General features: G+C 31.7%; 1 protein-coding gene across 1 annotated transcript in view; it reads right to left on the bottom strand.

Annotated features, from left to right (window-relative positions):
• Window positions 1-6159: 6159 nt before the first annotated feature.
• The window catches only part of ANKRD7 (ankyrin repeat domain 7), a gene marked incomplete at both ends in the record, with an annotated part of 119283 nt that continues 112113 nt past the window's right edge, over window positions 6160-13329 (bottom strand). The window contains 1 exon segment of the mRNA XM_080701213.1: window positions 6160-6352. Within this exon segment, the coding sequence (XP_080557339.1) occupies window positions 6160-6352 (193 nt within the window).

Here is a 13329-nt window from a genome sequence, read left to right as displayed (position 1 = left end):
ATGTATACATATTAATTTATATGCTACTATAATTAGTCCAGAATATGATACTAGTGGGGATATAGAATAAATAAGGCACAAGAATATCTCAAAATAGCTAAATAAAAATAATTAAAGTAAAATTCTCAGATTTATGAGTGAATAGTGGCCACCTAAAATTAAAATTTACAGTGGGTTATTTTTGACACTTCAAAACTAAAATAAATAAAATTCAGATAAAAAAAATAAAAAAGTATAAAAATAGGTCTGGGAGTGTAATCCAGAGGTAGAAGATTTTCAGGAATTCCAGTACCACCAGAAGAAGAAGAAAAAGAAGAAGAAGAAGAAGAAGAAGAAGAAGAAGAAGAAGAAGAAGAAGAAGAAGAAGAAGAAGAAGGCGGCTCTAATTTCTGCATAACAAAACTGATAAAAAATTTATATGCATCCCACCTTACACCTCTTTTTTTTCAGTGACATTAGAAGGTGAGCTTAATGTGACAGATCAATTAAAATTTGTATTTGGTGGTAGATCACCATGTGCTTTTGGTATTTAACTGTTTCAGTCAACATTCTTAGTGCTAGGACCCTAAATAGGTGATGATTATACCTTAGAGAAAGGAAGATTTATTTCCTCATAGTTCTAAAAATTTCCAAGTTTGCAATCTGTTAGGCCAGGATAAGTCTATGGAGTTCAGGGCATGGTGGCAGGAAGTAAAAAGAGGACTCTTCTCACATTATGAAGTCAAGAAGCAGAGAGAACAATGAGAGAGAGTATCATATATAAATTTTCCAAGGATACATCTGCAGGGACCCTTCTTCAGCAATTAAGTCTCACCTTCAACATGACTGCCTTACTTATGAAGTGGTATCTAGGGGATCTTTTAAATCCAAACCATATCAATAATAATAGGAACTCTAAGAAAATGAAAACAGTATTTTTCTATTTTCATCTATTTATATATTGAAAAACTTTTTTCAGTATTGCAATCTATGAAAGAATATAGAAGAAATCCATTAGATACTTCTAGCAATTAGTAATATTTACTTTTACATAAAATATTTAGTAAAGTCCTAATAAGTTTCTTTAAAATACACAGTGCCAAAATACTTAAATGAATTTTAATGACTTTTTTTAAAGTCTGAAAATGTAAGCACTAGTATAAAGAATTCTGAATGTTTATATGATCAGATATGAGGTCCAAAAACACATGGCAGGAGATAATATTATAAATTAAAGGGAGATTGGAAACATTCTTTACATAGGTCAATTTTACATGAAAACAATTCCTAAGCAAAATTTGTTAATGGTTAAGTTAAATAAATTACTTGATTATCTTACTCATACTAGTAACTAATCTTTACTATTTTATGGATCTGGTCAAAATTGTGACGGAATAGATTGAGATAGCTATATTGAGAAGTTGCTAGATAAAACCACAATAGCAGAAAAACTATAACTCATTTCATAGTCATTAAGATGATCAAAATTATTTACTGAAATAGGGTAAAAGTCTAATATATTTGACCTCTACCCCCTGAGACTTATCTTGATCTATCAATCTGAATGACATTCAAATATCTGAGGCAATGTACATACAGTTCTTTCCATTTTTTCTTTAGATTGTATCAGTAAAATCTTCTCATTTCCCTTTTATATTTCTGTGTGAAAAAGATCTCAGCTGATTACTAGTATCATAATTTGTCTCTAAAATGTATTTAGTCTCTGTAATTTAAATTAAAATTATCTAACAATTTACTTGCTTGATAATATACAGATAACCCTTGAAAGAACATGGTTTTGAACTGAATAGACTCAGTTATATATGGATATTTTTTATATGTGAGACAATTTGAAAAAAAGAACAGAAAATAATGTAACCTAGAAGTCTCAGTAAAGTTAGGTATAATATGAATACATAAAATATGTAGATAAGAGTTTACTTTATTACTTACTACCATGAAATATATATAAATCAATTATAAAATGCTCAAATTTATCAAAACTTAAACACAAAGAGAGTGACATTGGTTCCACTCACAGTAAAGAAAAATATAAGCAAGCAGAGATGTAGAATTAAATGTCCACTGCATAAAGATAACTGTAGCACATCCTGTACTTATATAATAGCTTTGTAGTCATGGTTGCTATTGTGCTGAGCTTGGGGGTTAGAGTATTACTTAACCCTCCCTGTGCTTAAATGGTCATGTGATTCTAGACAATTCCCCCTGAGAAGTTTTTCTCTTCAGTAAATTTTATGATGTAATAAAAGGTAATCTCTAAAAAGGCACACATAATTTTCACCATGTAAACCTATAATATTTAAAATATGTGTTTACCAACTGCTTATATTACTGTTAATTCTACTGATACTTAAAATTTAGAAGAGTCAAAAATTATACATGGATCTTCTGTGAAGGAGATCAGTGCCCCTCACCCACACATTGTTCAAGGGCAACAATAGCTTCTATAGAGCAGTAATAAATGGTAGTATAAAACTAGCAGTAATACAAAACTGTAGAAGAATAAATAAAGTATTACTAGTCTATAAGTAAGGAATGGCTAGACTGTCAAAAAAGTCTAAATCTTCCATTAACTTACATGTGTGTTTAATTTAGGAAATACACAGTAGCAACTGGTAATATTTCAAATAGTCCTATCAAAGTCATATGGGTTATTTAACTATATGACTTAATTGTCTATGGATTTTGAGGGAAGTTTCCTAAACAAGTTGTCCATTGGTATATATTTGTCTCCATCTAAAAATATTTATCATCAAATTATCATAAATTTGGAGAGATGAACTGAGTAAACCAAAATTCTATACCAAAACATTCATAACAGAATTTCAAGTTTTATCAAATCTTATAAATTCCTCTTTTTTGGTATGATAAAATAAGTAGATACTATTTAATTCAAATAAATAAGAGAAGATAGATCAACTGGCAGGTATACTTCACTACAAAAGGGCCATAATTGTCCCCATAGTCATAATATCTGTTTTCTGAAAGACACTGCTCTCCTTGGTGGAAGTAACCTTCTCAGTAACCTCTGGTGCTCAATAAATGTTTATTACCTAGAATTGTCAGATCACATGCAATTGTTCTAAGGCACCTCCACTCTTTTGACTGGGTCCACGTTGGATATCAGACAATATTTAACACAAGTTGAGGTTATATATAGTCTGAAAATATAGGAACAATTTCTTTTACACTCCACTAAAATTAATTAGAGAAGCAATGACCAACTTCAGGCTCATCAGCTCTAGGTCCTAACCAATAAAACAAATAAACCTCACTAAACATCTAAATATCAACTAAGCGATAAATAAATCTGTTTTTGAAACCAGTTATTTTAAGTATTTAAATAATATTCAAATTTATTAGGTGCTTTCATCTCTCTCACATCATATACTCAGGGTATTTTAGATACTGCTAAGTGTGGTTTTCTTTTTTTTTCAAGACTAATTATTTTGGGGGATTACATTATGTTTAATTACTCTATTATTTTGTAATCTTTAAAATATTATGCATAATTTTTTACTGATGCATTATAATCATACATCCTAAGGTAATACAAGATGATACAGGCATACTCACATCACTCTTTTAAGAATCCTTTTCTATAGAGCATCAATCCCAACCCTTCATCCTCTCACCCTCCTCTCTCCAGTCATAAATGGACAAAATCAATTAATCATAATTGATAAGGTGCCCTGTGCCTGGCTATGTTAGGTGCTGGCAAGACCTAATTTCCACTATCTCAGAATTTACATCATAGCCCCCAAAGTAGGCAATAATTAAATAATTCATTATTTTAACCAGAGCTGTTATGCTTGCGATGACAGTCTAGTGTTGCAATGAGAGTAGATACCAGGAGCATATATTGATAAGGAGTTTGCTAAGCAAAAGGTGGGATAGGAAAAGGATAGACAGACTTCTCTGCAGAGAATAAGACATCTTGCAATAAAACACTCTCATAGTTCCCAGGACCAAAGATCAATTTCAAAACCATGTAATAGAACATATAAGTAGAATTATGCTTTAACTAACTTAAGAAATATCAAAGTTATACCTGTAGAAATTAGAATAATAATAGTTAAATTTGTTTTAACAATGAAACAATTGCTTTTCAAAAGATTTTCCTGTCATTAATCTTTATGCATTTATGAATACAAATGTATCTTTGAAAATGATATGTACTGATTAATATACTGATTAAGCTTTATACTTTGGCAGCTGTTATTCACATATGACTTGGACTAATTTTAATAAAGTCCTTTTTTGTAGTAATTTGTAACTTAATCCCAGTAAGAATTATGCACAATGGAAGAATAAAAATAATCAGAAATCATTGTTTAATTTTCAGGGTTTGTGAGGAAAAATTTTATAATCATAACATAGTTATTACAATTGTGAAAAATATAACCTTCTTTGAGGTTTGTTTTGTATTAATGAAAAGAAGGACTTTCAGAAAATTCTAAAGTGTCAAATTACAAAAATATTATAATCAAGAAATGTTTTAAGAAAGATTTTAACTAAAGATAAATGGTCAAATTTAACTAATGTATTTTTTATAAATTTTCTGAAACTCAAACTCATTTGTATGGTACATCAGTTTTGACAAAATAAAATAAAAATAAAATAAACAACCAAAACCTAACTTATTTAAAATCAGTTCTTTACATACAGATAACTATGTATCATAAAATATAATTGAGAATATCACAGACTTCAAGACACATATCATATACTTTCACTCATCATTATGTGTGCTTTTGACACTCATACAAAAATCATTTTAGAAATAGTTCACAATGTTAAAGTAATTTTTAAATTATAACATTCATTATATTAAGTACTTTAATAACTCAAAGATTAATTCTATTTTTTCATATATTAAGTCTACTTAAAAGTTCTATAACTTCACTGATGGACAAAGGATAAAAAAAAATTGTCTACATCTTTCTATCTATTCTTCAATGACTCAACAAACCATTAGTGTTAAAGTTGAAAGTAGCCAGGCATAGTGGCTCAGGCTTGTAATCCCTGTGCTTGGGAGGCAGAGACAGGAGGATTGTGCAGGTTCAAAGCCAGCCTTGCTGGCTTAAGACACCCTGTTTCCAAATAAGAATATAAAAACAGGTCTGGGAGTGTAGCCAGAGGTAGAAGGATTTCCAGGAACCCCAGTACCACCAAAAAACAACAACAACAACAAAAAGTTGAAAGTATCTGATAACTGTGCACTTTATTATTCTATTTCACCCAGTTTGAACACTAATATAAGAACACATGACAATAACCAAAAAATAGAAAAATATTAAGTGTCCATCATCTAATAAATGGATAAAGAAAATGTGATATCAATATATAATGAAATGCTATTCAGCCATAAAAAATGAAATCCTTCCATTTGTTACAACACCAATGAAACTGGAGATCATTACGGTCAATTAAATGATCCAAGCACAGAAAGACTTAAAATAGATAATTAATAAGGGGAGATGAGCAAATGAAAATATAAAAAGTATGTGGATGGAAGAAAAAGAAATAAAATTTCATTATCCAAAATGAATGATGGTATATGCAGCAAATATGAAAGTATTTAAGAAATAAAAAAGACAAAAACTGCATGATCTCATTAATGTGTGAAATCTAAAAATGTTGATCGTATGGAAGTTGAGAATAGAATGCTAACTACCAGAGGCTAGAGTAAATATGGGGAATGGAGTAAGAAATGGTTGATTGGGAAATTCTAAATGCTGATTGCAGGATGCAGCACATTATCGGTAGCTGAAAGAAAGTTCAAGGCAGCATCTATACAAACAAAATAAATGCAGCTTATGAACCAAAACAGAAAGAGGAACCACAGTGGAAGGAATCCAATAACTCTGAACTGGGAGATCCACTGCAAAAAGCCAGAGCACATGACTAACCTGTAGACAAGCTGCTGGCGCCATCGCAGACCATGGGCCATGGGCCCAAACTGCAAGCCCTGGTGCCGCAGCCTTAAGAAATCCAAATAAATAACCCAAGTGCTTGAAAACGGCCACAGACCTCCAACATTTTAAGTGGAGGGCAGAAAATCCTGTGTACTCACCAAAGGTGGCACCCGCAGTAGCACAGTCCTCTAGAGACTCAGAGGAGGACCAGGTAACCATGTGCACCCAGAAAATCCTTGGGTTACAGCAGCACAACAAGCCTTCCTGTGACCCGGACCAGGGCAGGCAGGTAATCCTGGGCACCCAGAGAAGGTACCTGGTGGGGTAGTCCAGTTAGATCCTGTAGAAACACAGGAAAGGTGCTCAAGGCATGGTACCTGCACAAAGTCACAGGAGGGCGTGCTAAGTCTATATTAGATGCTCTCTGCACAAAGCTGTAAGAGGGGAGAGAGTGGGATCATGCAGAGATTGGATTTAAAAGCTGACAATAGGATACAGAGAAAATTAGACACATTGGAATATATTCCAGAATATACCAGTGATCAGGCATACAAATATTATATGGACCCAGCCCTTTCCTTTATAAAGGAATCCATCAAGAACCTTAAGATAAAGCCTACAGAATGGGAGAAGCCACCACTCAAATAGAGGGCTAATATCCAGAATATGCAAACAGCTCAAAAGATTCTACACTATCAAAACAAACAACCAAATCAAGAAATGGGCAACTGAACTGAATAGACACTTCACAAAAGAAGAGATACAAATGGCCAATATATACATGAAAAGATGTTCTACATCATTAGCCATCAGGGAGATGCAAATCAAAACTACACTGAGATTCCATCTAACCTCAGTCGGAGTAGCAAGCATAAAGAAATCAAATAACAACAAATGCTGGCGAGGATGTGGGGAAAGAGGAACTCTTTTACACTGTTGGTGGGAGTGCAAACTAGTTCAGCCACTATGGAGATCTGTGTGGAGATTCCTTAGAAAACTGGGAATAGATCCACCATATGATCCAGCTATACCTCTCCTGGGTATTTTTCCTAAAGTTTTTAAATCAGAAAACTATAATAATACCTGCATACCCATGTTCATAGCAGCATAATTCGTAATAGTCAAAATATGGAACCGACCTAGGTCTCCATCAACAGATGAATGGATTACAAAATTATGGGAAATACACACAATGGAATTTTACTCAGCTATAAAGAAGAACAAAATCATGTCATTCACAAGAAGATGGAAAGACCTGGAGAATATTATGCTAAGTGAGATCAGCCAAGCATAGAGAGCAAAGGGACTTATGTTTTCTCTAATATGCCCAAACTATGGAGTATTAGGGGATATCAGAAAGACTTCAGACAATGGAGGAGAAACCTCACCAATGCTAGAATGGAAGTATAGGATAGGAAGAATGCCGAGGTTGATTAATGAAAAACCTACATCTGAATTTGTGTAAAATTATAAATATAACATGGTTAACCTGGACACTAATTGTTGGGTGGTGGAAGGAGTAATGGCAGGAGGGTACCAAGCATAGTCTGAATGTGTGCCATTTTCAATATGTTCCACATAAAAATAAAAAATTAAATTAAAAATAAAATTAAAATTAAAAAATAAAAATAAATGGTTGATCAATGCATATTATGTTAAAGCTAGATAGGAACAAGAAATTCTGATGTGCATATATTAGGTGATCATAGTTATTAACTATATATCATATATTTCAAAAAGCTAAAAGAAAGAATTATGAATATTTTCATAATAAAGAAATAATAAATTTTGAAAAGACAGATATATTAAACCTGAATTAAACCTTGCACAATGTATACATGTATGTAAACATCTTGTGTTCCTCCACTAGACTTTTTTTATATTTGTCAGTTACAAAATTTAAAAAACAAAATGCAAAAGATAAATAAAATAGAAAGTATTCTATCTCTTTATTATTCATCTAATTATCCATCTTATAGAGATATCAGTAGAATAGTGGAAGGGGACTTAGGGAGGAAGGTGTGGAGGGGAAAAGGGATACCTGATGAAGAAAAAAGTTTTAACAATGTTCTGTACATTTGTGAATCTATCCATATCAATTTTAATATTATAAAAGAGGAGGGAGGCAGAATCCAGAAAAAATGTACCCAGTACTATTTATCTGTGTGTTTCTTTTATGCTAAATCTCAGTATGATGTATGTTTACAATAAGCATATGAAGAAAAAAAGAGGTCAGGAATGGTGGAACATACCTATATCTCAGTTCTGGGAGGCTGAGACAGGATGATTGCAGATTCAAAGACAGCCTTGTCAACATAGTAAGATTCTCAGCAACCTAGGGAACCCTTGTTTCAAAATAAAAAATAAAATCGGACTGGGGGTATAGCTCAGAAGTAGTATCTCTGAGTTCAATCCTCAGTACCACACACAAAGAGAGAAGAAGAGAATGGCTTATACCTATAAGCCATTGTTTTGAAACCCAGCTTGAGTGGACAATTTCAAGAAAAAAATGTCTCAAGTAAGAAATATAAGTGTGTGTGTGTGTGTGTGTGTGTGTGTGTGTGTGTGTGTGTGTGTTTGTGTGCGGGCGCGCGCGCGCAATAAGGACTCTATCCAGAGGCATTCCACCTCTGAGCTATATCCCCAACCCTTCTTATTTCCTGTTTTGAAATAAGGTCTTCTTAAGTTGCTGAGAGTCTCAATATTTTGCTGAGGCTGTTCTCAAACCTACAATCATCCTGTCTTAACCTCCAAAGTACTGAAATTACAGGCATGTACCACCATACCTAGTTTAAAAAAGAAATTTTAATTACATAAGTTACTATGTTAAAATATCCTCTTTCAATAAACCCCAAATCAGAAATGCTTATTTGCAACCATCAAACATCAAAAGAGCACAATGCATACCATAATTATACTCTTTCAAAGAGTAAGAGAGAAAAATGTTCCCCAATTCCTTGGGTTACTGTTATATTGCCAGGAAACTATTGCAAACACTTAATAAACTCTATAGCTTAGTTTAGCTTCAAAAAAGAATGTAGATACACAGTTCCTAAGTAAATTCCTAACAAATTGAAATATTGTATAAATATATCTTGATTAAATTGATAATTTTCCAAAAATTAAGAGGTGAGCCAATATTAGAAAACTTACCCATTTGAGACATCATATTAATAGATTAAAAGATAATATCCAATAATAATTTAATAAACAAAACACATAATAGATTTTAATAGTAATCCATTAAAAAACATCTCAAAGTAGAAAAGAGTGTTCTTAATTGATAATCTCTAACCAAATATTTTAGTAAATTAGTTATTATTATTGGAAGATTTAACAAAATCCAAAACATGACAAGGATCCCTGTTTACTTTACTTCTCATTCAATAAGATATCAAAGATACTGGTCAAAGTAATTAAAGAAAAATGAGAACAATGATAATAGAGACTATATATATATATATATATATATATATATATATATAGAGAGAGAGAGAGAGAGAGAGAGAGAGAGACAGAGAGAGACAGAGAGAGAGACAGAGACAGAGAGAGACAGAGAGAGACAGAGAGAGACAGAGAGAGAGACAGAGAGAGAGACAGAGAGACAGAGACAGACAGAGACAGACAGAGACACAGAGACACAGACAGAGACACAGAGAGACAGAGAGAGAGAAAAAAATAGAGAAAAATAGAGGTAAAAAAGAGAAAAGGAATAAGACTTGTTTTTTAAGATATAATATTGCTTATATAGGACAGCCCAGAGAATCTAAATATTCAGTTAGAATACAAAAATTAGGGAGTTGTGATAAATAAAAGGAAAAACATTCAAAAATAATATTTAAAAATATTGTGGAAAGCCACTAGTGCATATAATAGAAGAAAATTATAAAAAGAAATATATCAACAAAGAAAAATTTTAAAAGCATGGTATTTTTCTACCTTAAGAAACTTGAAAAGGCAAATTAACAAACAAAAATATAATTAACAAAAATAATAAAGAACATATTGGAAATTCATTAAATAGATAACAAACAGTAACAGAGAGCAAAGCTAAAACCTGGTTATCTGAAAGGATGAATAAAATTGATAGAACTCTAGAAAGAAGTAAAACTGTCTACCCTCACACTTGTCATAATTTTCTGTGCAGTAAATATGCCGAAAACAAAGTTTCTAAAAGTAATGAGTTTATGAATGTTTCACTATTTCAGGTCAAAATGTAACATAGGACCAAGAGGCTCTTAAAGTTCCCCTCAGCTTGACTAAACTTTGGACAAGATTCTCCTGACTATAGACCCCTGATCTCCCTTTTGTTCAAGTATCTACTTTAGAAAACTTGTAAATTATTTCCCTGCCTCTTTGAGATTTAAAGTTTTTCAAAAGCCTCTTGCCAATTTGACAACCCAAGACTGTCTTTCTCCAGACCCTGAGAGCTATTACTTTTAATGTAATCATCAAGGAAGACAGTATGCTCTGCATTCGCATCCAGTTGTAAACTACCTGCTGTTATGAAAATTCAAGAATGTTTACTTTTCCATAGAGTAAACCCAATTAGTGAATACAGGTGGCCTGTAATTCCCTGATTCCAGCCCTTGAATCTCTTTAGCTTGTGTTCCAAGGATTTGAGCTCAGACTGAGGACCAAGTTCTGGCCTCTTTCCCTTAATATAATTAAGCAAAATCTTCCTTGCTTCTGTAACATTGTCTCATATTTTTGCTTTGACAAATAAACTGTCTTCCTTCCAAAAATGGAAGGAAGAAAGGAAATAAGGAAGGAAGGGAGGAAGAAAAAATTTAGAAATTGAGATTATTAAAAGATAGCTTCTCTGGAAGCATAAAATATAAATAAAAACAGAAATAACTGACAAAAATATTAAAGAACTGCATACTGAAAACTAAAATTACAACTGAGAGAAATGAAAGAAGATCTAAATAAGAGAGTATACTATGTATACTATGTTCAGAGGCCACAAGACTCAATATTAGTAAAATGTAAATTCTCCCCTAAATTATCTGTACAGCATCACTGTAAGGATAGAGTTCCAAGAGAGATTATTTATTTGTTTTTTTTTAGAAATTGAGAAGCTGATTCTAAAATTGAAATATAAATGCAAATGGTTAGAATATTCCAAACAACTCTAAATAGAAACAAAATTGAAATAATATATTACATAATTTTAAAACTTACTATAAAACTACAATAGTCAACAAAGTGTGACATTGACATAGACAAATAGATCAGCAGGACAGAATAGAGTCCAGATAGCCCCACACATTTCTAGACAGACTTTTAGCCAGGTATGGCAGTATAGGCCTATATCACAGTACTCAAAGGATTAGATAGAAGAATCACAGGTTTTAGGCCAACTTCAGCAACCTATCAAGACCCTCATCAACTTAACAATATATTTTTTTTAAAAAGGGTGGGGTGTAGCTCAGAATGCCTTTGGATTCAATCCCCAAAACTATAAAAACAAAAAATCAAAAATAACATTTTTGACAATATATGAAAAGAAAATTCACTGAAAAAAAGTTTTCCAATTAATAGGAAAGATCAATTGGTTACCCATGTAAAAAAAAAACATGAACTTCAATTCAAACCTTATATCACATATATATTTCTCTCTCTCCATATATATATATATAGATAGATAGATAGATAGATAGATACACATAAATAAATGAGACAAGATTTTTATACTTTGGATTAGGCTGATATTTCTTATACCAAAAGTATATCACAAAAAAGAAAACATTAATAATCAGAACTTTATCAAAATTAAAATCTTCTGTATTTTTTGTGGTGCCCCTGTTTTATTTTTCTCACTAAGTTCTATTAGAAGAGGCAAAAAAAAAAAATTAAAACTGGCCACATCAAGCATTGTAGAGGAAGTAGAAGAGCTGGAATTTTTATGTACTAACATGGGCTATTTGAGGGTGAGGATGTGAAATTGTTATATCTTTGTATTCCTGAAAGCTGGAATGAAGTCTGGCTCATAGCACATAACACACTAATGTTTCTTTGAATTTTATTCAAAGTAAGCACCCAATTTCTGTAATGATTTAGCAAGCCAATATTCTTATCATTTTCCATAATGAAAAATCTAAAATAGAACTTTTCTAATTATTTAATTTAAAATAAATATCCATTAAGTATTCAATCTTTGGGAATGATTATCTCTCAAACCTTACTTGTTGGGAAAAGTCAAAATTAATTCATAAGGTAATAAAATGTATCCATTAGCAGTACAAAAATTACAAATGACAGAAGAAATCAATAGGTACAATTCCCACATTATTCCTCACTTAATTTATGTTGATTTTGATCTCCATTGGTATCCTTACAGCTTATTATTATTTATAAACCTAGTAACCTTTGGGCTTTTCATACCTAATTTTTTTCTTCCTTTTAGGGCTAAAACCATTTCTCAAATAAATTGCAAAATGAGACAGATCATTTTGTTAAAGCATATATTATACTCCTAAAGTAATACAAGTTGATCTTTTAATATAGACATGGTAAGAAAACTAATAATCTTAACATGCAGTATAACATGCAGTATAAGTAAGAAGTGGAGCAAAACAAAATGCTTAATTCACGCAGTATTACATAATGCACTGTTGAGGTAACCTTTGGCATATAGAGTCAGTTTCTAGACTCTGGAAGAAAGTGCATTAGTGCCATCTCCTGGCAAGTACAATGATCTCAAAGAAGAGGTGTAACTTTAAAAGAAGCCTCTTACTTAACAAGTAGCTCATATTTACTAAAATGATAAAGAAAGGAGAAAGAAGCCTACAGATATTTCCTTCAATATTAACACTATTTTTTAAATTTTTATCTTTATAAAGCTATTACTTTATTATCTTTTTGTACCTTTTCTCATCTTAAAATATTACTTGTTGCAGCTTTAATATATACTTGTGAAATTTATATTTATATAAACATGTGATTGTATATTCATACAATCAGATAAGCATGTGTATAGACATGCTTAATTAATATGAATAAATATAAATTATATTCATATTAATTATTAATAGATTATGTATTAAAATATATTAGAGTAATATGAGTGAGCTATTTTATGATATTGACTTTCTGAATAAAGACAGTAAGGATTTGGGATTCTTGAAAGCCTTTCTTAGCTGGGCATGGTCGTGTACACCTGCAATCCTAGTATTTGGGAGGCTGAGACAGGAGGATTGCAGATTTTCAGCCTTATGTTGGCACTCAATGCTATAAACTTTCCTCTTAACACTGCCTCAAAGTGTCCCATAGACTTTGTTGTTTCTCTATTTTTATTCATTTCCAGAAATTTCTTTATATCTCCCCTAATTTCTGATCTTAGCCATTCATCATTCAATAGTGTATCATTCAATCACCATGTATTTAAATAGTTTCTTTTGAGTTTCCT

The sequence above is a fragment of the Muscardinus avellanarius genome (genome assembly GCF_963383645.1).
Source record: "Muscardinus avellanarius genome assembly, chromosome: 9".
Lineage (NCBI taxonomy): Eukaryota > Metazoa > Chordata > Mammalia > Rodentia > Gliridae > Muscardinus > Muscardinus avellanarius.
This window is presented reverse-complemented; position numbering and strand designations above follow the sequence as displayed.